Source organism: Rhineura floridana, chromosome 11 (assembly GCF_030035675.1).
Source record: "Rhineura floridana isolate rRhiFlo1 chromosome 11, rRhiFlo1.hap2, whole genome shotgun sequence".
Classification (NCBI taxonomy): domain Eukaryota; kingdom Metazoa; phylum Chordata; class Lepidosauria; order Squamata; family Rhineuridae; genus Rhineura; species Rhineura floridana.
In genome coordinates this window covers 1,900,268-1,927,911 of record NC_084490.1, presented here as the reverse complement: position 1 = coordinate 1,927,911, position 27,644 = coordinate 1,900,268, and the positions used below count along the sequence as shown (strand labels likewise).

Sequence of the window (27,644 nt, the reverse complement as noted above, 5' to 3'; positions counted from 1 at the left end):
TCTTAAAAATTCAACCACAGCCTTCCCTTATAAGGCAGGAGAGCCCTTCAGATGGGATCCTGTAGCTTCAATGAGGAGTAGAATTGCAGTGCCTCCCCCCATAACACATATACTTCCACCACCTGGGCAGAAGCAGCACTTGGGAGATAGAGCCAGTAGCTAGAAGGAACATGTGGCGGTGCCAATCAAGGAGCAAACAGATACAGTTACAAGATCTCACATCCTTATTTCCTTACACAATAAAAGAACACTAAACTCAATTGCACTGGGATATAAATATATTGCTGCCTGCTGTAGGGCTGCTGACTAATGAGCTCATGGCATTTCAAGGTACTTCATTTTAGAGGGAATACCTTACCAGGAAAGGCAGGTTTTCGAATGTGGGAAGGGGCAAGGAACTCAAACCATGGGCCCAATGGAGGAGGAGAAGGAGGAGGAGGCTAAAATAAAAATAGCAGGTAAGTGTGGCACAACACTCAAGTGGCAGAAAAGACGCCTCCCCCCCCAAAACCCCACTACCCACATGCTCATGACCCTGACCACCCTGTCAGGGAGAGGAAGGGAGGAGAGCCCTACATTGTGCCTTGCAAAGGCAAGGCAAAAATATCACACTCACTCTTTTACCCATAGACAGTGACCATACCACCGCTCACAGGCGCCTCAAGGCACACACGCCCGGTCTACCCAGTCCCTTGCTCTCCAATGCATGACTTGAACCTTGTGCCTCCTCCCCCCCTCCCATGCTGGGCCACGGCCCGCCGCCTCCCCCCCACCAGTCACATCGTCACCTGCGCGACACCTCGAGTTGCCCCTTTGTCACGGCCCTACTTCCCATAAGTCCCATCCCACCTCTTACACCCCATCCCCAGGGTGTCCCCCCCCCAGGAAATATCCCATTCCCCCTCTCCCCGCTGCTCTTCTGACAAATGCGTTATGCCAAGTAAAGAGGACCCCTCCTCACCCTGAGGGCGACACACCCCTCGTCCTCCTCCCCCAACCCCGTCCAGCCAGTCTGTCCTGGGACTGGGACCACGACGACTCTCCTCCTCCTCCTCCATCATTCCCCCGCCGCCCGGCCAGGGTCTCAAAGGCACACACTCGCCCACACTCACACCCTCCCCGGGATCTCCATGGCAACGGCTCGGCCCCGCCCACCCCCGGTCTCCACGGCAACGCCTGTCCCTCCACCCTTCCTCACCTTGTAAAAGGCCCCGTTGGAGCCCCGTACTTCCACGGGCAGGCCTTCCATGGGCCCCGCTGGGGAGGAGGCGGCCGCCGCCAAGGAGGAAGGCGAGGGGGAAGCGCCGCTCCGCGCTTGTGCCGCCTCCGCCGCCGCTGGGGGGATGGGGGCGGGGCGGGGCCCGGCCTCCTCCGGCTCCGCCACCGTGACCGGCCCCAGCCGCGCGGCCTGGCGCGGCCCAACTCCGCTCGCCCTTCCGCGCTCCTCCTCCTCCTCCTCCTCCGGCGGCTTCCCCCACCCGCCGCGGCCGGCGCCGAGAGAGAGAGAGAGAGAGAGAGGGAAGGAAAGGGAAGGAGCGAGAGCGCGCGTGCGCGAGACCTCCCCTCACCGAACGCTCCCCCTCCCACCCCACCCCCCGCGCGTGCCTCTGCCTGTGAATGTGTGCGTGCGCGCGAGCGCTGGAGGAGGCGCCTTCCTCCCCTCGCGTCGGGCCACGCCCACCGCGCGCTGAGGGCTCCAACCCACCCTCCACCTACCCACCCCCCGAGCGTCGCCTTCGCCCGTTTTCCTAGCCAATCGCCGGCGAGGCTCGCGCCGAAGGCCCAAGCGGGTAGGCGGCGGCGCCTGCCTCTCTACGGTGACCACTCAAAACAACTTCGCTCTCTTGTTTCTCCTCACGCTCCTCCCCTCCTCGTTCCTCAACAAACCAATGGAAAAAGGAAAGGCGGGGTTTCTCAAGACGCCAATCACAGCTGCTTGCCTTCCCCTCGCGCAGGCGTAGCAGGCTTTTCGAGCGTTGGCCAACCCCAAAGCGTGGTTCGGGAGAGTCCCGCCTCTGCTGGCCAATCATGAAGGCATCCCTGTCCCCCTAAGGATGGTTTATCGCCTCCCTCCCTCTGACGTAAACACGCCCTCTTCCTTTAACGGTTTCATGCAGCTCGCGGACCTCTCTCCTCGGCGCTCGAGGGTCGCTTGGCGTTTGCACGATGAGGAGGCACGCCCGGCGCCTTGAAAACGTCTTATCCCATGTAGAGTCCCGCCCACCAATCTGTCTCTACTCCTTCCTTGATTGGTTTTCTGTTCATGTCAATCGATAGGGCGGGTCATATGAGGGGAAAGAAGTTCTTTTCCCTTCAGACACTTGGAGGGTCCCAGTCGCTCTCGCGTAGCGGGCCAATGCGGGAGAACGCCTGCCTCCCTAGTCCGCTGTGCTTGAATGTCACTCATGAGAGGCAAACTCTTACGCGCCCAGCCCCTTGCAAGAGACCTTTTCTCTGTCCCTTTTCACAGAGCTGTAGGTTCGAGGCTATCCCACAACCGTTTTGAGTTTGGGGGAAATTACTATAAATTGATAATGGTATTGCTGTTGAACAGATTGACCAATATATTTTATCTCAGTGTAAACACTACTAGAAGGAAGAGCGGGATATACATTTAATAAATAAGTAAATAATAAACAACCAAAGAGTCTTGTGGTACCTCAGTGCTGTTTCCTTACCAGTGCAAGAATAGACCAGCCATGAAACCAGCTTTTGTCCCAGGACACTTCTTATCCAAATATTAGCACAACTGTGAAAGATCTCTCATAAAATAATGATGATACTCTGACTGTGGGGTAACACCACACCAAGAGGATCAAATCAAAATGGTTGGCGTGAAGCCAAATCACAAATTGCCTCGGCAGTATGGCAATTTCACACACAGGTCAACGCAACTTCACAAAATGTCCATTATTTGATGGCAACACACAACACAGAAGTCGATGTATAAGTGAGGAGGTCACAAAAATGCGCAAATCCTTTCTAAAACCAAAGAGCCATGATGTATGAGATGACATTGGAATTTACCTCACACAAAAAGGTGGCCCTGAACTCACAAATGAATCTCCATGTGTCATACTCTGGTAGGAAGTAGGCAGAGTGTGCAAGTCTCCTGGTAGCCATATCCCTGTAGGCATTCTTGAAGGAAGCCTTCAAACAGGACACTTATCTACAACCCAGTCTTCTTTTTTATGTAGGGGATGCCGCAAACCTTTACATTGTCATCCATATTTTCTCTTCAGAATCTCAACATTTGAGGCAGACGTCTGAGCTTTTATTGTATAAGCCAAACAGGAATTCTGCCATTTAGATGGTATTTTGGCACTGAACACATTCAAAAGTCCACATAATGCAAAAAAAAAAAAAGTGCGGATGCATTGAACAAAGTGAGAGAGATGGCTGTAGTAGCTGAAGAAGTTAGCTCATACAAAGTGGCAGTCATGAGGAGATTTCATGAACTTGGCATTCTGATGACATTCACATTCTCCTCAGGCAGTTTGATAAATATTATCATCTTTCATAAAATGGCGGCCACATGGTAGTGATGCCATCACTGACATGTAACTACCTCACACCAAACAGTGGCTCACCAGTCACAGTAATCCTTATTTTGGGTACAGGCCTTTACTGAGTCAACCTGTAAATGCATAAAGAGTAAGGCTGAAGTATCTGACGTGACACTGAACAGAAGACAAGAAAGAGCCTGGAAGGTCAATCCAGTGGTCCAACTGTCATGGCTCCTCTCCCAAGAGCCCCTGAGAACTGTAATTTTTTGAGGGAGTGAGGGGATCTCCAACTAAAGAGATCCCTTGCCAAACTGGAGTTCCTTTGGGGAAGTCATGCCAGTTATACTACTTTGAAACAAGTTTAAATAATGTCATGTAGGTGAGACCTAGGTTTCCATCCAGCCCTCTATAAACAAATAAATCTGCCTCTGCTCTCAATTGTGTCATTAATTAAACTATTTCCCCAGGTTTCTGTGGCACACCCTGATAGGACCTCCCTCATCCCTTTCCCCAAATTTTTAAAGACAAAAAGGTGTTCAGACTCAGGAATTGCATACAAGTCAGAACTTCTGACCAAGATGCTCCTGGTGAATCATGATGGCATCTCAGTGGTAACAGCAGTTTGGCACTCTACATATGCTCAGAAGTGCTCTCGTCTTCAGTATCACCTCATGTGCTCCAGGCTGTTGAAAACTGATGCTGACCCATGGGACCATGAATGCTCATCCCACGAACCTCTTTCCTAAAGGCCAGAGCTCCATCTAGTGCCCATCCCTTCACACTGCAAGCTCTCTATTATTACTATGGTATTTATTTATTTATTTTATTTTATTTATAGACCGCCCATAGCGAATAGCTCTCTGGGCGGTGAACAGCAGAGTTAAAATACAAAGTTACAATAAAACATACAAGGTCACAACAAGGTAGAGTAAAAAACATTGAATATAAAACATGAACGTTAAAATGCCTGGGAGTATAAGCAGGTCTTAACCTGGCGCCTAAAAGAAAGTACCGTAGGCGCCAGGCGTATCTCCTCAGGTAAGCTGTTCCATAGTTCGGGGGCCACCACAGAAAAGGCCCTGGATCTAATAACAATCCTCCGGGCATCCTGATGGGTTGGTACCCAGAGGAGGGCCTTAGATACTGAACGAAGTGAACGGGTAGGTTCATAGCGGGAGAGGCGTTCCATCAGACATTGCGGTCCCACACCATGTAAGGCTTTATAGGTCAAAACCAGCACCTTGAATCTGGCTTGGAAACAAATAGGTAGCCAGTGCAAGCGGGCCAGGACAGGTGTTATATGCGCGGACCAATGGGTCCCCGTCAACAACCTGGCTGCCGCGTTTTGCACTAGCTGAAGTTTCCGAACGGTCTTCAAGGGCAGCCCTACGTAGAGCGCATTACAGTAGTCCAATCTAGAAGTTACCAGAGTGTGAACAACAGAGGCGAGATCGTCACTGTCCAGATAGGGGCGTAGTTGGGCTACTAAGCGAAGATGGTAAAACGCATTCCGCGCCACCGAGGCCACTTGAGCCTCAAGAGACAAGGAAGGGTCAAAAAGGACCCCCAAACTACGAACCAGTCTGGATTCAATTGGTATTAACAGTAACGCCATAAAATAAATGAAATCCAGAGTGGAGTAAAACGTTTATCAGGCTAAAATTGTGGCTTTTAAATAAGGTAAAAGCAGCAACTCTACAAAAGCAACATGCAAATAAAACAGATCAAAGCTAGAAAGCCCTTTAAGTAGAGACCTTGTCCCAGTCTGCATCTGTGTTGGAAGTGCTTTTTAAGACATTTTGTTTTTAAAGATGTTTTGTTTTAATATATTTTAAGACTGTTTTTAAGATGTTTTAGAGTGTTTTTAGTGTTTTGTTTGCCGCCCTGGGCTCCTTCTGGAAGAAATAGTGGGATATAAATTTAATGAATTAATTAATAACAATAAAAAGCCTGAAGAAATAGAGGTTTTTGCTTGGTGTCAAAAAGACATTGTGATGGGTCTCAAGCAAGCTTCTTTGGGAAGAGTATTCCAGAGCTAGGATGCCACCACTGAAAAGTCCCCCTCCCCAGGAACCAACTGCTGCATCTTAGATAGCTGTGGGGGTGGTGGGACATCTGATTAAGATCTCCAAGTATAGGCAAGCACATGTGGAAACGGGTTCCTTTGGGTTCCCTGGCTCCAAGCTGTAAAGAGGGCTATAAAGGTCAAAAACAGCACTTTGAATTGGGCCTGAAAAGGGGATATTTGGCTGAAGGACAGGCATAATATGCTCAATCCAGGGATCTAATGGACTTTCCAAATCAAATTCCAGGGAACTTTGGTGTCCTTTGATAGCTTATGATGGGCTCCTCAATGAGAGGAGGAACATGGAGGACACATTCCCTGGGAGGCAGCTGGCCACTGCACTATATGAACTGAGTATGCATCATAGATTCATAGAGTTGGAAGGGGCTTCAGCCCACATTTAGCTGGCTTGCTAATCAGAATATCATGGGGCACTTTCTCAAAAGCCTTGCTGAAGTCAAGGTATATTTTATCCACAGCATCCCCACAGTCTACCAGGGAGGTTACCTGATCAAATGGAACATGCCACCAGAATCCTATGCCATGTGAAGGGGGTTTGCAAGGAAAGGGTTTACCGAAGGTAGAACACTTGAAAACCACAGATCTATGGCACTGAATAATTCTAATTTACTGCCCCTTCTGAGAATTTCCAGATGGGTTACAATGGGGCAGGTGCTCCACATGCATGCAGGTTTTTTGTACCATTCACACAATGTTTTTGCCATCAAAATGCCAGCCCATATTTTTCCGCCATTTTAGTTTGAACTTTCCCTGAGAAATATGTTTTTCAAATTATTTTCACAAACCTGTTGCCAACATCCCATCTGCGATATCTCAGTGACCCATTGGCAATATTAAGCCCTCACCTGGAAGCACCCTCAAAAGAGTTTAAGAATAGCAAATGAAAGGCCAGGAATTTCCCCAGGAATTAAGAAGGGCTGTAGCTCAGTGGCAGAATATCTGCTTTGTATGCAGAAGGTCCCAGGTTAAATCCCAAGTGGCATCACCAGGTAGGGCTGGGAATGTCCCTTGGAGAGTAACTGCCAGTCAGTGCAGACAACACGGAGTTGGATGGACCAAAGGCCTGACTCAGTAGAGGGCATCTTCTTGTGTTCCTTCCTATATTCCACATCACCTTCCCCCCTCAACATTTTCTCCCTTATTTGTCTCGTCCCCCTCCCTGGTGCGCAGATTATCTTGGTGGGGAGAGGATGGGGTTATTGTTTTGTGATGCTTCCCTTAGCTGCTGGTTTTAGAAGGCTACAGATGGGGGGGCACCATGATTTGACGAAAACTGAGGGGCCTTCTCTGTTGTGGATCTCCACTTACAGAATTCTCTCCACAAGGAGGCCCACCTGGTGCCTACACAGATATATATTTTTGGCACCAGGCAGAAGAAGATTTAACAAAGCCCTGCAGGTGGATCAGGCCAAAAGGGACCCCAACCCGCAGCATCTAGTCCAGCATCCTGTTCTCACGGTGGCCAGCAAGATGCCTCTTTTGGATAGCTGGAAAGTATAAGGCAGGTTCCCACGTTCCTGTTCATAATCGTTGCTTCATATGTGGCATGGGTGATATGGCTGTCGCTGAAGACAAGGAGACAATGTGGCCACGTGTGAAGTTGCACTTTGTGGCAATGAGGTCTTGGTGGCAGGGCGGAGAGAGAGGAGGAGTCTAATCAGGCATTCAGCCAGGGATGGGAGTTGGGTTCTCTGGAAAAACACCCTTATTTGATGGGGATGGTTTTGACACCTACACGCAAATCATTTTACAAAGTATAAGATTATAGGTTTGTGCCCTGATGGATTTACAATCAATAATTCATCTCAGGGAAACAGATAGATCAATAGATTGATAGATAGAGAGTCCATGGTTCTGTCCCAGCCACTGAGATAGGAATAAGCTGTTGTAGTGAATGAGAGAAGGGGATGGGTGAAAATCAGCATTTCTGGGCTCAGGGTTCAGGAGAGGTGGGGTGTCCTGGAATGGATGAAGGGGAGAACAAGTCAGAATTGCAGGGTTCTCTGGGGGGAGAATGGTATATAGAAGGGGTTATGGGAGCCAGGAGTTCTAGGTTGGCTGCCCTCAGCCTTTTACAAAAAGTAAATCTTATGTCATGATCATGTGGCTCTCAGACACACCCCAAAAGCCTGGCTTCCTCTTCTATCACCTCTCTCCAAAGCTGGGTCTCTGAGGTAGGTTGGGAGAGAGTCACACCAGCTGGCATGTGAGAGTGGGAACCTCCCCTTGACCTTCTCTTTGGCTGATCGCTTGCGCCTGTTTTTGTCTCTTCCGTAAAAACTCTTTATGGTTTCCCCCTAAACACTGCCCATAAATCAGATGGTGTTTTAGGGGATGGGGCACAGTGCCAGGGCCGGGCGCAATGGGAGTGAGCAAGAATGTGGCATCTTCCATGCTGTCCTCGTCCCTGCCCCAAGATGTCTGTTTTTTAAGCAACCCTTTGTTGAAGGCCACTGCACTTTATTCATTGCTCATCACAGGATTCATTGCTCACTGTGAGCTTTCCATAGGGATCTGGTTGGTCACTGTGGGAACAGAATGCAGGGCTAGATGGGTCTTTTGTCGGATCCAGCAGGTCTCTTCTTATGTTCAGAATAGGGAGGGCCAAACACAAATTCAAAGAGAATCAACCCCCAGTGCAAGCAAGGTTTTTGTACCATGCCTGGCCCCCTTATGCTCTGCTTACTGCATGCACCGTCTGCAGCTCTGCTCTGTGTTGCACTGCGCAGACCCAGGAACCCAAATATTCCTCTCAAGCAGGGTTCAAGCTTAGCCACAACTTAAGAGGCTTATTTTCAGTAACAGAGTTCATTCCTGGAAGGAACTTGTGCAATAGGAATAAACAGACTAATTCTGAGCAACCACTGCTGTTCCTCAGACTGGGGTTGGATTCAGCCATTTGTAGGTCGTCTTCTTTGCATGCAGGAGGTCCCTGGTTCAATATTTGGAATATCCATAAGGGATCCAGTCACAGTGGCAGATGCTGGGAAAGGGCTCTTTCTGCCTGAAGATTCTAGGGCCAGTCAGACAACGCTGGGCTTTATGGACCAATAATTTGCCCTAGTATAAGGCAGCTTCCTAGCTTCCCCTGGCTCCAAGCTGCCCCTAAGCGGAATGTAGCTAGGATGAGCCCTCAGCAACTATACCATGCAATTGAAAAGGAATGTACCACAGAATCTTCTGTGGCATTGCCACTGATCATGGGATGGCCCTCTTGGGTTGTGCTTCTCTTGCAAAGTAACAAATACCTGCTGTCCTCTACTCCCAAGTGACCTCTTGGGTTGCTTATACAATTGCTGGCCCTGATGATTTCAAGGACAGAATAAAGCCCACATATGACAGCTCAAAAATATGGACAGAGCTCGGGCAGTTGGGAGGATGGGATTTCCTGGATGCTTGAATCTGTAAGCTCTTAGAGAAGAAAGTAAGGGGAAGTGGTTATAGCAGTGGAAAGGCGAGAGAAGGGGTCGACTTAAGTGAATGGCGCACATTTTCATTGCTTTCATGTTTAGCACCCAAATGTGTGATTCAGCTAAATCATAATTTTCAGAAATGGTTTTGAATTCAACACAATATCAGGAGGGAAGCTCTTGTCAAACCACGTATCTTGCTCTGTTCTCAAAGACCTCATTTCCTTATATCTACCTGAAGTATCTCTGGATTTATTTACTTTTTGAAAGGCTTCAGAAGTTTGCTTTTCACACTTCCAGCTATCTCAATTCCTTGCTGCCTCTTCCATAAACAGGAAACTATAGCATTGTGCAATGATGCGGCCACAGCCAGTCACATGCGGCATAACATTTATCTGACACCAGGCACTCATTTCCAGATATTAAACAAGCAAGCCAAAGCGCAGATGCTGCATCCATCAGTGTTGGGGGTCCCATGAACCCAGACTTTGCGGAATGGACAAAAAGGGGGTAGTGCGGTAGGTTCAACAGGGCTTTTCACCCCCAAACTTCTATTTAGGCAGGGCTTCTTATGACGTCAACCCAGTGAGGCCTGAATGCTGAGGTTGGCAAGGGAACCCCCCAGGTCTCGGCCAGGAATGCACCCCGTTACCCCCCTTATGTGAGGATACCCATTCACCACCACAGCTACCGTCACTCCTTGCCAAGAGCAGAGGTTGTGAACACACAGGGTCAAAGTATTTATTTTTAGCCATCAAGTGGGCACAGAGAGCTGGGGGTGGGGAGAGGGATGAGTTGTGTCCCCGAGACACCCTTCTGGTGAAGACCACGTCATGTGAAGCCTTTCTTTTGTCTTCCTGGCTTGATTGGAAAGAGCTTGGAATTATAAAGAACCCGGGAGTCCTGTTTCTCAGCCCCTTCCATGCAATCCTCCTGGCCACCCCAAGCCCTTCCCCTATCATTAATGTGTTAAATTCATTGACATCATTGGCTGCCACAAGATGTGGCTAGGACCACTGGCTTAGATGGCTTTTAAACAGAACACAGGGCCTCTCCATCTCTCCCAGTATTGCCTTCCTGACTGGCAGCAGCTCCCTGGTGGCTCAGGCAGATAAAGGTCTTTCTCAACACCTTGGGCCTCTCCGGAGGCTCCAGCTAGTGTGAAATGCTGCAGCTAGACTGTTGGTGGAGACAAACTACCACCAGCACATAACTCCGGTGCTCAAAAGCTTGCACTGGCTACCCAAACGCTACCAGGCTCAAGGCTCTTGTGTTAATTTAAAAGGTGGGCCCTGGACAACTTGGGCCCAGGATATCTCAGGGGCTGCTTGATCTCTTATGTTCCTGCCCAATCGCTGAGATCTTCTGGGGATTCAGTGCTAGTGGTCCCCCATGGCTCCAATGCACGGCTCATCCAGCTGAGGTCAGACGGGTCCCTCCCTGTTGATCTTCTGGCGCCTACTGAAGACTTTTTTAATTCCAGCAGGCATTGTAACTGAATTCTGATTGCATTGTATAACTCATTTTGTATAGTTATACTACAGTCCCTCATAGCCATGCCCCCAGAATTCCCTGTCTCTTCTGTAATTATAGAACCAGAATAAAACTGCTGTGTGCATAGTGCCCCCCATCTCTTTTTTTCTGTGGGCTGAATATTGCCAGAAACCTTTTGATTTTAAGAATTCCCAAATGACGCTACTAGGATTTGGGAGACCAAGGTACTTTGCCATGAAGCTCACTTCCCCTAACAGCCAATCAGCATGAAAGGGGAGGTGTGTATTAGCTACTGAGAAGAGTCTTCTCACTCACCTCCTGTCACTCTGATTGGCCCCAATCAGCATGAAACGACTAAGAAGCATGTGAGAAGGCTCTTCTCAGTGACTAACATACTGTCCTTTCATGCTGATTGCCTTGTACATAAGGACTCTGCTCCACCAAATGTAAAGGGTGTATGATCCCCTGTGACCCTGGACAACTACACCCCTGCTGTCAGATGCCAAAATAAGTGTGAAGATTTTGTTCTTTGTTCAGAGAATTGTTGGGGAGCATCCCCTTTATCCACAGCTTCGTTATTTTAGGGGGATTGCCACTCTATGGATGCTGTTTATTTAAAGGTATTGCCAGTCTGGGACCAGATATTAGGGTCAACCCCCAATCTTTAGTGGTGACATCACTATCCTCTTCAGCAAGACTCGTACTTCTGTTTCAGGGATGCGAACATTTTTCAGCCGGACAGCACCATCACCTCAAGGGAAACTTTCTGGGGGCCACGTGCTGGTGGTGGGTGATCCAGAGGTAAAAGCAGGTAGAGAAACAGATCTGCCTCCGTTTTGTACAGTACGCTCTGTTCCAGCCGCAGAAAAGTTAGATGTTTCTCCACCGCTGCCACACACCTCTCCATTCTCTACCTGGGCAGGTGAGAGGTGCTATCACAGTTCAAGGACATGGTCCAGCCAGGCAAAAGCTGTTGCAGAAGGTGAGAGCAGGGCTGGAGATAGGGGTGGCCTGGGGAGACGGGTGTGGCTCAGGAGAAGGGAGTGCCCTCAAGGCCAAACAGAGAGATCTGGACTGGAGGGCTGCATTTGGACCACCCCTGGCACAGTTTCCCACCCCTGCTCTATACAGTACACTTGGCAACTTCTCTCTTTAACAATGCTTTCTAACCAGTTTCCCCAGAACAGACATTAAGCTAACTGGACTGCAATTTCCCAGATCCTCTCTGGATCCCTTTTTAAAAATTGGTGTTATATTGGCTGCTTTCCAGTCCTCAGCTAGACCCAGCGATTTGTCCGTTTTCATTTTGTCTAATAGTCCTAGAACTTTGTCTCTTGTTACCACTATCTGCCTCAGTTCCTCAGACTCCCTTCCTGCAAAACGTTAGCTCAGGCACAGGGATCTGCCCTACATCTTGCACTGTGAAGACAAATGCAAAGAATTAATTCAGCTTCTCTGCAATCTCATTCTCCTCCTCTAGCACACCTTTGACTCCCTTGTCATCCACTGTTGGAAACAGGATGCCAGACCATTTGGTGTGAACCAGCAGGGCTGTTCTGTTGTTCTTATGTTCTCCTGCAGAATGGCTGGTGAAATGCAAGGGCATATGGGGAGGGGAGGCAGGGAGAAGGAGGTGCACCCATCAAATTTCTGTTTGACACATAGGTGCTAAAGGCTGAGGAGGAGCCCAGCCTGTTCCTTGGTGAGGGCTGTTACTCTTGCTGGGCCTGAGACTGCCCCCAGCATGACACTTGTTGCTGGAGCTCCCGGGCTATCTCAGGCAGGAATGTCCATTTGCTTAGCTAATACCCCCCCCATTGAAATAAGGACAACTCTTTTACTGAGGTGGAAGTGGGGGGAGGAGATGTAGGTCCTGCCTCCCCTGGTGTGTCTGATGGACGGACAAAGAGGTGCGACAAGTCAGGCCCTCAGCGCGCCTTAACGAGCGTTAAGTCCCCCATTTCATTAGCTCCCTGGACTGCTTAACCCTAGTGGATGTGGTGCCATTAATAAAGAAGCACAAAGGTGGAGGGGGAGCATTTTAAAGTGTATTTTAATCTGTTTTTAAAGTGTATTTTAACTGTACTTTTTATGTTGTATTATGATGCTGTTTGCTTTTTGTTGTTATTTGTTTTTGGTTTTTGACTTTATTATATTTATTGTAATTATATATTGTGCTGTTTTTATCTCTTATGTACACCGCCCAGAGAGCCGTCAGGCTTAGGGCAGTATATAAATGAAATAAAATAAATAAATAAATAAATCATTCTTCCTGGCAACGTCATGTGCGCGCACACTCTTGCCTCAACTTTGTGGAGAGACCTCCACTTTCCTGTCCCATTGAAAAACCCACAACTCTATACTTTACAGCCTCCCATCAATTCTCTTCCTCCTCCAATGGATAAAAGTTGGGGCTTTCAACTACGCACCCATACAGGCAGTCAGCTCAGCACCCCTTTACAATGCCATAAGGCAACACTGGAGCATGGCAAACAAACATGCGCAGAAAGCCTTTATCACGCCACTGAAAGTTCCCATGAAATCTGTAGTCATGGAATAAGCTTAGGCCAGGATGGGGTGCATCAGCTTCCTACGTTCCTATGGACTTGTTTTGTTTTGTGAAATGTAGAGGCAAGTCTAGATGGTGCCCAGTGGTGTAGTGAAGGGGGAGAATAGCCCCAGGATTTTTCTCAGATCAGGAGTGATGATGTCATCTGCTGGACTGCCAGGGTAACTGATTAACTCCTTGTCCCAACAAGCAATGAGGTGATAACAAGGCTTTCAAGTGTGTTTATGACAAATTAGCCTGGAGGAAATCAGAAAATGAGCAGAGTAAGAACATAAGAACATAAGAAGAGCCTGCTGGATCAGGCCAGTGGCCCATCTAGTCCAGCATCCTGTTCTCACAGTGGCCAACCAGGTGCCTGGGGGAAGCCCGCAAGCAGGACCCGAGTGCAAGAACACTCTCCCCTCCTGAGGCTTCCGGCAACTGGTTTTCAGAAGCATGCTGCCTCTGACTAGGGTGGCAGAGCACAGCCATCATGGCTAGTAGCCATTGATAGCCCTGTCCTCCATGAATTTGTCTAATCTTCTTTTAAAGCCGTCCAAGCTGGTGGCCATTACTGCATTTTGTGGGAGCAAATTCCATAGTTTAACTATGCGCTGAGTAAAGAAGTACTTCCTTTTGTCTGTCCTGAATCTTCCAACATTCAGCTTCTTTGAATGTCCACGAGTTCTAGTATTATGAGAGAGGGAGAAGAACTTTTCTCTATCCACTTTCTCAATGCCATGCATAATTTTATACACTTCTATCATGTCTCCTCTGACCCGACTTTCCTCTAAACTAAAAAGCCCCAAATGCTGCAACCTTTCCTCCTAAGGGAGTCGCTCCATCCCCTTGATCATTCTGGTTGCCCTCTTCTGAACCTTTTCCAACTCTATAATATCCTTTTTGAGATGAGGCAACCAGAACTGTACACAGTATTCCAAATGCGACCGCACCATAGATTTATACAACGGCATTATGATATCGGCTGTTTTATTTTCAATACCTTTCCTAATTATCGCTAGCATGGAATTTGCCTTTTTCACAGCTGCCGCACACTGGGTCGACATTTTCATCGTGCTGTCCACTACAACCCCGAGGTCTCTCTCCTGGTCGGTCACCGCCAGTTCAGACCCCATGAGCGTATATGTGAAATTCAGATTTTTTGCTCCAATATGCATAATTTTACACTTGTTTATATTGAATTGCATTTGCCATTTTTCTGCCCATTCACTCAGTTTGGAGAGGTCTTTTTGGAGCTCTTGCAATCCCTTTTTGTTTTAACAACCCTGAACAATTTAGTGTCATCAGCAAACTTGGCCACTTCACTGTTCACTCCTAATTCTAGGTCATTAATGAACAAGTTGAAAAGTACAGGTCCCAATACCGATCCTTGAGGGACTCCACTTTCTACAGCCCTCCATTGGGAGAACTGTCCGTTTATTCCTACTCTCTGCTTTCTGCTTCTTAACCAATTTCTTATCCACAAGAGGACCTCTCCTCTTATTCCATGACTGCTAAGCTTCCTCAGAAGCCTTTGGTGAGGTACCTTGTCAAACGCTTTTTGAAAGTCTAAGTACACTATGTCCACTGGATCACCTCTATCTATATGCTTGTTGACACTCTCAAAGAATTCTAATAGGTTACTGAGACAGGACTTTCCTTTGCAGAAGCCATGCTGGCTCTGCTTCAGCAAGGCTTGTTCTTCTATGTGCTTAGTTAATCTAGCTTTAATAATACTTTCTACCAGTTTTCCAGGGACAGAAGTTAAGCTAACTGGCCTGTAATTTCTGGGATCCCCTCTGGATCCCTTTTTGAAGATTGGCGTTACATTTGCCACTTTCCAGTCCTCAGGCACGGAGGAGGACCCGAGGGACAAGTTACATATTTTAGTTAGCAGATCAGCAATTTCACCTTTGAGTTCTTTGAGAACTCTCGGGTGCATGCCATCTGGGCCCGGTGATTTGTCAGTTTTTATATTGTCCATTAAGCTTAGAACTTCCTTTCTTGTTACCACTATTTGTCTCAGTTCCTCAGAATCCCTTCCTGCAAATGTTAGTTCAGGTTCAGGGATCTGCCCTATATCTTCCACTGTGAAGACAGATGCAAAGAATTCATTTAGCTTCTCTGCAATCTCCTTATCGTTCTTTAGTACACCTTTGACTCCCTTATCATCCAAGGGTCCAATTGTCTCCCTAGATGGTCTCCTGCTTTGAATGTATTTATAGAATTTTTTGTTGTTGGTTTTTATGTTCTTAGCAATGTGCTCCTCAAATTCTTTTTTAGCATCCCTTATTGTCTTCTTGCATTTCTTTTGCCAGAGTTTGTGTTCTTTTTTATTTTCTTCATTCGGACAAGACTTCCATTTTCTGAAGGAAGACTTTTTGCCTCTGAGAGCTTCCTTGACTTTGCTCGTTAACCATGCTGGCATCTTCTTGGCCCTGGCGGTACCTTTTCTGATCTGCGGTATGCACTCCAGTTGAGCTTCTGTTTTTAAACAACTTCCAAGCATTTTCGAGTGATGTGACCCTCTGGACTTTGTTTTTCAGCTTTCTTTTTACCAATCCCCTCATTTTTGTGAAGTTTCCTCTTTTGAAGTCAAATGTGACCGTGTTGGATTTTCTTGGCAATTGGCCAGTTACATGTATGTTTAATTTAATAGAACTGTGGTCACTGCTCCCAATCGGTTCAACAACACTTACATCTCGCACCAGGTCCCGGTCCCCACTGAGGATTAAGTCCAGGGTTGCCGTCCCTCTGGTCGGTTCCATGACCAACTGGTCTAGGGAATAGTCATTTAGAATATCTAGAAACTTTGCTTCTTTGTCATGACTGGAACACATATGCAGCCAGTCTGTGTCCGGGTAGTTGAAGTCACCCATTACTACCACATTTCCTAGTTTGGATGCTTCCTCAATTTCATATCTCATCTCCAGGTCTCCCTGAGCATTTTGATCAGGGGGACGATAGATCGTTCCCAGTATTAAGTCCCTCCTGGGGCATGGTATCACCACCCACAACGATTCTGTGGAGGAGTCTGCCTCTTTTGGGGTTTCGAGCTTGCTGGATTCAATGCCTTCTTTCACGTATAGAGCGACTCCGCCACCAATACGTCCTTCCCTGTCCTTCCGATATAGTTTATATCCAGGGATAACCGTATCCCACTGGTTTTCTCCATTCCACCAGGTCTCGGTTATGCTCACTATATCAATGCTCTTCTCTAAGACCAAGCACTCCAGTTCTCCCATCTTGGTTCGGAGGCTCCTAGCATTAGCGTACAGGCACTTGTAAGCAGTGTCTCTCTTCAAGTGTCTTTGGCACTTGTGGTTAGGCCTGTGGTAATTTTGCTCTTCTGAATTTATATCCTGTGCCCCTGCTCTCACAATGCCTACTTCTAGGCCTACCCCTTTTAAAATTTCATCATTTCTTTGGTTTTTATCCCAGGGGGGAGGTTTATTCCAAACTGGACCTTTCTCAGCTCCTGTCGGGTTTTCCCCCTCAGTCAGTTTAAAAGCTGCTCTGCCACCTTTTTAATTTTAAGTGCCAGCAGTCTGGTTCCATTCTGGTTCAAGTGGAGTAATCAAGCAGAGGCTGGTTACTTTTTTGCTTTTCTTTGATGAGGCTTCTACTGCACAACAGCAGCAATACTTTCTTTGCACAATTGCCTGCATCTCTAATTAAATCTAGCAACAGCATTTCAGCTGGCAGAAAACCTTTTCTGGAAGCTCAGTGGTGGGTACAAGCTGAACCTATGTAGACAGAAACAAGGACCACTAATTTCAATGGAGCTTCGTCTCAAAAAAACTATGCATAGGATTGCAGTGATGCTGATCCTCATAAAATGGGCATTATGGTACATCCTAGAATAGGGGGGTAGCCAACATGGTGCCCTCCAGATGTCATTCCAGATGCCATTGGACTGTATATGGGCCCCTCTAGATGTCCTTTTTACTGCACATCCATGATGATTTGTGCTCACATGTGATCCCGCTTCCAATACTGTTTGTACCTGCAAAGGTTTTTGAGCTGACATACTCCTTCATTTCCAGTCAAGGAATATCGCGTAACTTCCTGCTGAAATCTCATAACTTTTTATATCACAAATGGTTTATTTTTGTCCCACTTTTTTTGTCTTCTGGACAGCCATAATGTGGTAGCGTTGGGGAAGTATCGCAGAGCAACAAATAAAGCAGGATAAGCCCACCACTAATGCACTGTCATCGTGTCAAGAACTAGTTGCAGAATATATCTGCAATAAAACACCCGTCTGGAGGGACCCTGTAACTCCCATCATCCCTGCCTGCTGGCCTTGCTTGCTGGGGCTGATGGGAGTAGCGCCATGTGGGCTACCCCTGTCCTAGAGGTTCAGAAAAGTCCCACCTTTCCCAGAAGTGCTGCAAAGGCCATATAGTTTTGCTGGGGTTGAGAAGCAATGGAGGAATCCAAGACAGCCTTTCACCATCGTACATCTAACCTCTATTTTCTTTTCTTTTTTTAGAAATTCCATCCCGTGGATAATACTTATTGACTGTGCTTGAAAGTCCTGGTATGTTGCACCTGCTCCCCTCCTCATTGTGCACTCCCTACAGGGAAAAGACCCCTGAGATCCCCCCCATCCATTCCCTCCCTTCTCCCCTGCCCTCTAACAACATTCAGGAGAAGCCTGGAAGGGCCCCTGCAGCCCCCCTGGGTGACTTTTGACTGTCGCTGGGGAAACCTCCCTGGAGAGCAGCAAGAATCAGCCAGGCCTTTTCTCAGCCCCAGGGAAGGTTTCCTTGGCAATCCTAGGATTCCCCTCCTGATGATGGATTTAGGAAGGGGGTGGGTGAGGGGTGAGGTGGGGGATGAGGTGTAGATCCAAAATGCAAGGTTATCTAACAGTCTCCCTCACATGCCCCATCCTCTCCACGCCATCTTTGCATTTCTCTCTTCTGCATTTCCAGACAACCCTTTCCCCACCCTCCTTGCTTGCTCTTTCACCACCTGACCATTCATCCATTTAGCCTTTCTTTCTTTCTTTCTTTCTTTCTTTCTTTCTTTCTTTCTTTCTTTCTTTCTTTCTTTCTTTCTTCCGCCCAGCCTAGCTTCTCTCATCCTCCCACCCCTTCCCTGACCTTTCTTTGTCCCCCCCTTCCCGTCACTTGTCCCCTGGGCAACGCGTGTCTTTCACTGGGGGTCACCCCCCAGGAAAACACCCCCCTGTCTGGCTCCCTCTCTCTGTCAGCAGGGGGTGGCCCCTGTTGCCCAGGGAGATGGGCAAGGGAGGTGGGCCGAGCACCCCTTTAAGAGCTGTGGCCGGGGAAGCGGGCAGGCCAGACACAAGCAAACCAGCCCTCCGGTTACCCCAGAGTCAAGGCAGCCCACCCTCTTGAGATCCCAAAGAGAAACTCTTTTTCATTTTTTGGACAAGGATGAAGGTCTCGTCCCTCGGCCTCTTCCTCATTCTCCTGCCGCTGGCATCCCAGACCCCTGTCCACTCAACGCAGGTAGGTAGAGGACCCAGGGGTGGAGGGCCCCGAACCAGCCCCTTCCCCCCAGCTGTATGCTCAAGACCACAGTCCCTTCACGCCTTGGTCACCAGACTTCACTCCCTTCCCAAGGGAGCCAGTCCATACACCCTCCCATGCCTTACTTACTGAGAACTCAGCAGGACAGCCCATCTTAGAGAAAAGTTGGGAGGGAGGAGATAAATATTACATGATGGGACATAGCACATTGAAGTTTAGGTGGGCAGACTGGGAGGGGCAGGTCCTGTTCCTGGGATGAGTGTTGGGAGGGGGGTTCTTTGTAGTTAGTGAAACTTTCTCTTTCCTTCTCCTTCCCTCGCCCCTCCAGGCATTGCTGGAGACACTTGGAGAGGATCTGGCTGCTCTGCTGGCTGCCAATGGAAGGGAACCCCCCATGCTCCCACAAGACTCCTTGTCCTGGATCCTAAGTGGGCAGCAGCCCCTCCGTGACGCCTCCAGCCCCTCAACCCACTCCCCAGAACGTGTCTGGGTCCGCTTCTTGAATGATTTCGTGAACACCCAGAAGAAATTTCAGGGGCGCACCAAGAAGATGGCCCAGCAAGGGTGCTTTGGAATCAAGCTTGACCGGATCGGGACCCTCAGCGGCCTTGGATGCTAATGGTGAGTGTGGATGAGGAGCAACTGAGGATCGGGGTGAGAGAGAGAGAGAGAGAGAGGGCAGGGTACATATTGTGGAAGCTCCACTGAACCTCCAAGTGCTGGACTGGAGCAATTGGCGCAGGGTCTCAACCTTCTCAAGCCTCTAGTCCCTTGGCAGTTGTCCTGTGCAAGTCTTGTTCAAAGAAGGAGGGGTCTGGTGTGCTGCACCTTCCCTGGGCATCCTCGAGGCATAAGAACATCAGAAAGACCCCTGGTGGATCAGACCAATTCCACATGTCAAGGTAGTCCAGATGCCTTCAAGGCATGAGGGCAACAGCTTTTCCCCACCATATGTCTCCTTCAGCAGCTGCTGTGCAGAGATAGACTGCCTCCGGCCTTGGAGGCTGTATTTAGCTATGGCTGTTCATAGACCTTTCCACCACCTCCTCCAGAAATCTGGCTGTGAGCACACTAGCTGCCTACAGCAAAGTGTTTCCATTCCAAGGAGGGACCACGGGTTGATCTGCTGATGAGCTGCAAAATCTGTTAGAAGCAAATTAAAACAAACATACGCACTTGAGCTGCTCCCACCAGGTTTTACAGTAAAAAGGGGCAGGATTGGACTAGCGTCATGTGCCCCTTTTCCCGAAGAGAGTTGGAGACACACTGGAACCAGCAGAACAGGGAGTGTGTCTCTGCGCTCTGTCCAATAGCCCTTCAAAGCCATCTAAGCAGCCACCCCCACAGCTTCTGGCTGTGAGTTCCTGAAGTTCACTATGTGCTGTGTACTCCCTTTTGCAGCGGTGTCTCTTCCCCATTCCCCTTGGGAGGTGATTCGGCAGGGGGGCAGCGGGTGACACGCCCTCACCTGAGACCAAGTCTGCTTTCAGATACCCCCTTCCCAAATAGGCATTGCTTAACTCTGAAGGATTCTGGAATCTTACCAGGAAAAGGGGAGCTAAGGTTCTGGGAATAGGGGCTCAAGCAGGCAGAGGGAGAGTACCTCAAGAAAGAGGATTTGTGGGCAGAACTTAATGTAGATGTTGGCAACACTCAAAAACAAAGTCTGGCATTGAACTGGATGTTTGGGGACATAGTGGGGACGGGGGGGCAGGATGGCCAATTAGGAGGTGGATATCCAATGTTTTGGAGGATGGGGCTTAACCTGAGCCAGGTTCTATCGCATCTCCAGCCCAGAACCTCTCTTGAATGCCAAAACTTAGCACTGCAATACATGAAAAAAGTACCCCTGAGCCTATGCAGAGTACATTTTGGAAGACAGGGTTGTATCTGATACTAGTCATGTTCACAGCAGACCTACGGGAATTAATGGGCATGACTAACTTAGGTCCATTGATTTAAATGGGTCTACTCTTTTAAAGCACATTCTAAGCCCCTTACAAAAAAGAACAAAAATTATAGCCCTGAATAGGAGAATGGGGTTTGGAGAGCCTGCAGGGGATATCTGTAGACGGAGACCTGAAACCTGTGGCTGTTTCAAGGAGGGAAGTATGAAGAAGTGAGCCAAATAGCGGTGATAAGAGATGGCTTTCCAGGAATTGTTTGCATAGATAGACCTTGTATACTCGGCCTTTCAAAAGGCAAGGACTCCTGAGCAACCTTAAGAGTCAGGATAAGAGGAGAGGCCCTTTTATGGATCAGCATCTGGTTAAAGAACAGGAAAGCAGAAGAGTAGGAATGAATGGACCGTTCTCATAGTGGAGGGATGTAAACCGGGGAGATCCCCAAAGGGCTGTAATGGGACGAGTGCTCCTTAGCTTGACTATGGTGTGACCACACTTGGAATGAAGTGCACGCCTCTGGTCACCTCAACAAGGGTATCGCAGAGCTGGGAAAGGTGCAGAGATGGGCTGCCTTCAAGTCGATCCCCACTTATGGCGACCCTATGAATAGGGTGTTCAGGGTAAGCGGTCTTCAGAGGGGGCATCCCATTGCAGGGTGCTTGGTACTTTTTAGTTTGGGGGGGGGGAAAGGCAGGTAAGGAAGTAGTGGGGAAACACAACAGAGATGCACAAGATTATGGATGATGTGGAGAAAGTGGATACAGAAAAGTGTTTCTTACTCTCGCATAACTGGAACTTGTGGACATCCGAGGAAGCTGAATGTTGGAATATTCAGGACAGACAAAAGAAAGTCCCTCTTCATGCAGCTCATAGTTAAACTATGGGATTCGGTCCCATGGGAGGCAGTGACAGCCACCAACTTGGGCGGCTTTAAAACAGGATTACACAAAATTCATGTAGGATAATAAGGCTGTGAGTGGCTACTGGTCATGGCTAGTAGGACCAGGACCAGATGAAGCACACCTCTGAACTGCTGTGGGACAACAGTGGGGGAGGGCTATTGCCCTCATACCGTTTCCCTTTGGCACAGAGGTGTAGTCATCCAGGGGTGCAGGGGGTCGTAGACCCCATACTTTTTTGGGAGCAGGGTCCCTTTGTACAAGCCAATCAGCATGAAAGGGGACAAGTTAGCCACTGAGAAGAGTCTTCTCACTTGGCTAACAACAGGCTTCCTTGTCCTTTTATGCTGACTCGAGCAAATCAGAGTGAAAGGAGGGCATTCAGTCACTGAGAAGACTCTTCTTTCGTGCTGATGGGCTCCTCGGGTAAGTGAGAAGTGAGCTTCATGGCAAAGTCCCTTGGTCTCCCAAATCCTAGTCCCACACTTGGCTTCATTTCAGAATTATTAAAATCAAAAGGTTTCTGGCAACATTTAGCCCCCATAGAGAGAGGTGGAGCACACAGCAGTTTAATTCTCGGTCTGTACTTCTGTAATTTCAGAAGAGACTGTGAATCCTGTCTGTGAGGGGGCTGTGGTGTGACTATCATGCAGGGACCCTGCACTTCTGAATTTGCCACGATGCTATTGCTTTGGGGTGCTGGTTGGCTACTGTGAGGAAGAGGATCCTGGACAAGGGGGGTCCCCTTTGGCCTGATCCCACTGTCGGGCTCTTCTTTTTGTGAACAGAAACAAGGTATCCTTCAAAATCAGGACCCATTTGAGATGCGGAAGCCAATTAAGGACTGGCAGTTTGTGGTCTGAGAAAGTTAACCGTCTTCATCCCCCTGTCCAGTAGCTGGGCAAATTGATGGGCAGGAGAAACAAGATTAGCCAAAATGAAGTGATTGCTATTTAGATCCCCCCGCGCTACAGGACCCCAAATGTCTTGCTCCACCTTCATCCGGGAGTCCTTGCAGCCCAAGAGGGAGGGCAGTGGGGTGAGACTTTTGCCCTGTCCCCTGACTCTGTTGGCTTAGAGAAGTCACTAGGACAAAGACCTTCTCTGCCTGCGTTTGGCAAACTTCCTGCAACTCCTCTGATGTTCTAAGGGACTTTCGCCAGATCAAATATGTTTTACTTGATTGATTAAATCTACATACATTAACCTAGTGTTGAAGAAAGAACAGCAATATTTGTTTTTAAATGGGTCATGTTTACGCCTCCCTCTTAGAAAAAGAATCCCCCCCGCCCCATGAAAGGCAGAATGCATCTTCTACCTCCACTTTTAGACCTACATATTATTACAAATAATTAACATTTTATAAAAAGCCTAGTCTTGACTAATCAGGGATGCTTTTTAGACATTTAACAGGGCAAACTCATGCATGTTTATTCAAGTTCTGCTGAGTTCAGATGGGCACAGGAAAACAGCCTTAAAAGATTTCTAATCAATTACCCTGATTAAAGATTGCAGTGTTAGTTCTTTTGGATATTCCTCAAATGCACTCATCTTAGCGGAAAGATATCTCTTGGTTTCTAACCTCACTCTCATCAGGCACATTCCCCCCCTCCGCACCTCTCTCTCTTGCAACCAGTTTTACTTACACAGAAGCGTGTGTTAGGATTGAGGGCTAATCTTCCACTTTCCTTGTTTTTGCCTCTTTCTTGCAGGTTTCACAACTGTGACGAAGCCCCTTTGGGGCTGAAGGACTCCGCCAAGACAAAAGCATCCTGTGTGCTTGCAAAGACCTGCCTTGCCTGCCTCTCTGGGTTATCTGCCTCAATTTCCTACCTGAGCCTTGGAACAAGACAAAAAAAAAGGTGGGGCAAGGCCTGCCCCCCCTTATGGTCATGCTCCCCCAGCTAATATCCAGGATTCGCTCCAAATGCCAAGTGTCATATTGTGCCAATCATTTGTAAGCAATTGGAACATGTCTTAATTTTTACAAAAATAAAATTCTTTCTCTTTGACTCCCCACTCTTGGTGCCAAATTCATCTGATTTGTTAATTGTATGTGCGAAGGATCATACTGCACAAAGATCAGCCCCCAGATAAATTTTTGTTTTGGATAACAAATAGTGAATAAGACAGCTCTGTGCATGTACAGAATGCATTCATTTTTGCCACTGAATAACTGAAACCAGCAGCACACGTTTGGGACAAGGAGACAGAGGGACCTAATATGGTTTCTACTAGGCAGGTCCATCGCCTCTTATTTAAGATCACTGCCTGGGGGTGTGAGAACTCGCCTTGGGACCTCAGTGTGAAGGGTGGTTAATAATAACAACAACTCTGCATCTACAGTCATAAGAACATACAAAGAGCCTGGCTGCTGGATCCAGCCAGTGGCCCATCTAGTTCAGCATCCTATTCTCACAGTGGCCAACCAGGTGTCCCAAAGGGAAGCCCGCAAGCAGGACCCGGGCGCAACTCTCCTCTCCGGTACTTTCAGCAAGTGGTATTCAGAGGCATCCTGCCTCCAACTGTGGAGTCCGAGCATAGCCATCGTGGCATTGATAGCCTTATTCTCCATGAATTCATCTCATCCTCTTTCAAAGCCACCCAAGTTGGTGGCCAGCACTACCTCTTGTGAGAGCGTATTCCATAGTTTAACTTTGCATTGAGTAAAGAAGTACTTTATTTCGTCTGTCCTGAATCTCCCAACAGTCAGCTTCATTGGATGTCCATGAGTGCTAATGTTATGAGAGAGGCAGAAAAACGTTTCTTTATCCACTTTCTCCACACCAGTTGTGTAGTGGCAAATTCAGAACTGCAGGGTTCCTTCTTGTTAATCACAGCCACACCTTCTCCCCCTTTCTTGCTGTTGAGTTGCGAATGAGATCCTTGTTAATACCTTCTCCCACAACATATATCCCTAGGAGCCAGTATGCATGAAAAGGGAGTGTTAGCTACTGAGAAGAGTCTTCTCAGTGGCTGGCTCACCTCCTTTCACTCTGATTGCCTCCAATCAGCAGGAAAGTTCAAGGAACCATGTTAGAAGACTCTTCTTGGTGGCTAACATACTCCCCTGTCATGATGATTGGCTCACAGGATGCTGGAGACATAGGGACCCTGCTCCCAAAAGAGTAAAGGGCCTAAGACTCCCTGAGACCCTGGGCGACTATACCCCTGCTCCACACCATGCATAATTGTATACACTTCTGTCACGTCCCTCTCACCCTTACTTGCCATTTCTCTAAAACCAAAAAGGCCCAAATGTTGCAATCTTTCCTCATAGAGGAGTTGCTCCATCCTTTTGATCGTTTTTGGTTGCTCTTCTCTGAACCTTTTCCAACTGTACTGTAATATCCTTTTTGAGGTGAAGCAACCAGAACTGGATGTAGTATTCCAAAAAGCGGTTGCACCATAGATTTGTACAATGGCATTATGACTACAGGCACTGACATGCAGAACAAGTCATAGGGCTGATAACCCATTCTGCAAATTAAGGCTTGGCTTGATGAAGATCTCCAGGAAATGTGCATACTTCTGGGGATTTTCTGCAACATCCACAGCAGGGATGGATCAGTCCATTTCCATTTCCAATCTTAAATTACGTTCTCCACATTTCTGCAGCAATGTGCAATTTAAAAAAATCTCATGAAAATCCTTTTAGCATTTTTGTGCAAATTTATCCTAATAAACCCATTTTTGTGTGCAGTTTTGACTAATGTACACATTTTTGCAAGCAATTTCTGATAATCTGATGCATTTTTATATGTTGTTTTCACTATTCATTTTTAGGCACATTTCCTCCTAATATATGCATTTTTGTAAACATTCTGTGGAGAACTGCACCACAAAATTAGGACACATACAAATTTTGAAGGATAGCTCGTTTCGATTCTTATTTTGCTTCGGGAAGTGTGAATTTGATAGATTCAGCTTTCAATGCGAACTGAATAGAATTTCTCTCCCCAGCCATTCCCTAGTCCACAGATTTCTGGGGATGACGTATCTCTATGAGGCCAGACGATGTCGCTGTTCTGCAATGAAGCCTGCCATCTTGATTCTTTTGACTTGGTTTTATGAAGTCACATGTTGCTTTTCCTGCACTGAGATAAAACAACAACAACAACAAACTTTATCGCCTATAGCCAAAGGCCTTTGCAAAGTACAGAAAATATAAAACAAATAAATAGAGGTAAAAGTTGGGAAGGCTAAAAGTAGTTACAATTTGAGTAATCATAAAACATTAAAAATCTTAATATGGCTCACCCGTAGCTTCCTAGCAGCCAAGGCAAAGTTGGCCACTGCAACTGTTGTTTGTTTACAGGTGTCGGCTAAAAGTTCGACTACCAGGTCCTGGGGATTTTTCCCAGCATAGAAATACATACAGATGTAATGGGCTAGGAATTTCCTTCTTGGGTCCTCATACAGGGGGCAGTGTAACAAATAATGGGTGATGTCCTTGTGATGTTCCTGTATTACTGTATATATGGTAAGTGCTGTTTGTATAGAAGATACATGGTAAGTGGAATGAAAGAGGAGGGGGAGTAAATGAGCAGTAGAATGCTGGATGATTGGCTGAGTGTTTGGATGGCTGAGAGTATAAATGGAAGGATGACAGTTGAATCTGGGTGGACGTGAGTGGGTTGTTTGAGAGGTGTTTGGTGGACGTTGGTGGGTTTTAGAGGTGTTTGAGAGGTGTTTGGAGCTGGGTGTTTGGAGGTGGATGTGGGGAGAGTGTGGAGTTCGGATTAATACTAAGACAAGTATCACAGGAATAGATGAAACCATATGCTTATTTGCCTTTATAAAGTAATCTTGTTATTTCTAATATTTAATAAACACTATTTTGGTTTACCGGAGGCCTGATCCTTGGCTGGGGTTTCACAGACCAGAGGGGAGGGCAAGGTACTTACCAAGGCTGAAGGGAAACAGTAACAAATGGTGGCAGCGGTGAAGAGAAGATAACATTATAAGTATCCAGAGCAACCCCGAGTTATGAGTTATCTGCATTGATACAAGGGGGTTGGGAACAGCATAGGCACGCAGTCACAAATGTAACCGGATAGAGAGACTCAGGCAAGGTCTCTGGGAACATTGGTTGTAGAACGTGACTGGTGGTGCTGCCTAGCAGGGGGATCTATTGAGATCTGTGCTAGAGCGGAGAGAGAAACCATAAAAAAGGACAGTCCGGACTGGTGGAGTCCCTGGTGGTGCCTAGTGAAAGGCAGTAGCCACGAGCAGGTAGGAACCTGACAGGGAGAGCCAGGGAAGGGCGTCACAGTCCTCAATCCAGTTACACCCATAGACACATCTCCGGTCCTTGGTCGGGATTCCCAGGTATCTCCCATCCAAGTAGGCCAAAGGCATCATTTGGAACCTGAGTTCCGTAAACGCCTGGTGCAGGGGGGGGGCGTTAGTACTCCAAAGTAGTGTGGTCTGGCATGGTTTATCTTGACTAGGAGGAACCAGGGAAGGAAGGGACTACTGCTATAACTGCCCGATCTTGGCACACGTCAAGGTCAAAGACCCAATTCCTGAGGCGTGTTGGCTGAGGTTAGAAAATTCCCTCATGGAGAGATTACAGGTCTTTAATTTCGCTTGGCACGTGGAGGCCCATCCCTCCACCCTCCACCCTGAGTTGCTCTGTCCAACAAAGTTTTGGTAAAGAGCAGTCATCCATCCTAAGAAGTTTCCGCCACAGTCTAAAGTACACTAAGTCGATTCTTGCTACGAGGGAGGGCGGGCCAAGCTCCGCTCTCAGATGGGCTGATGGAACCCCTGGGGCAGACCCAGGATCTGCCTCATAAATTTATTTTGGAGGACTTCCACCATCTGTTTCATTGGGTCCCCCCACAATTCTGCCCCATAAAGGATTTGGGGCAAGATTTTGGCCTCAAAATCTTTAAGCATGGAATCTATTAATTGTCCCCCTCGGGTGTAGAAAAACCTTCTGGTTTGGCCTATTGTTCTGGCACATGAGAGCTTGATTGCCTCTAGTTGGTATTTCCAAGAAAGTTTCTCACCAAAGTGCAGGCCCAAGTATTTAAATGCTTGAACCTGTTCCAATTGGTGTCCATTTAAAGGCCAATTCAACTTGGGTCTCTTCTTGCTGAAAATCATGATCTTGGTTTTAGAATAGTTTATGGTCAGATGTTGCTGTTGACAAAATTTACCCAAACGGGCAAGCATCCTTTTTAACCCAATTTTATTCAAAGAAAGGAGGACCAAGTCATCAGCATAAAGGAGTGTTGAAATCTTACGGGACCCGGCTGATGGCAGAAAGAAGGAGGGGGAGGCCA

The 27,644-nt window shown here is 47.6% G+C and overlaps 1 protein-coding gene and 1 long non-coding RNA gene across 2 annotated transcripts in view; one reads left to right on the top strand and one right to left on the bottom strand.

Moving 5' to 3' along the window:
• FXR2 (FMR1 autosomal homolog 2) overlaps positions 1-1,561 on the bottom strand; it is a 33,879-nt gene extending 32,318 nt beyond the window's left edge. Inside the window, exon 1 of the mRNA XM_061588641.1 lies at positions 1,199-1,561. Within this exon, the coding sequence (XP_061444625.1) occupies positions 1,199-1,249 (51 nt within the window). The 5' untranslated portion in view covers positions 1,250-1,561. The remainder of the gene's footprint in view (positions 1-1,198) is intronic.
• Positions 308-18,950, top strand: LOC133366020 (uncharacterized). The gene is made up of 3 exons (XR_009758341.1): positions 308-458; positions 17,540-17,587; positions 18,877-18,950. It is a non-coding gene; the product is annotated as an uncharacterized LOC133366020 (long non-coding RNA).
• Positions 18,951-27,644: the final 8,694 nt, after the last annotated feature.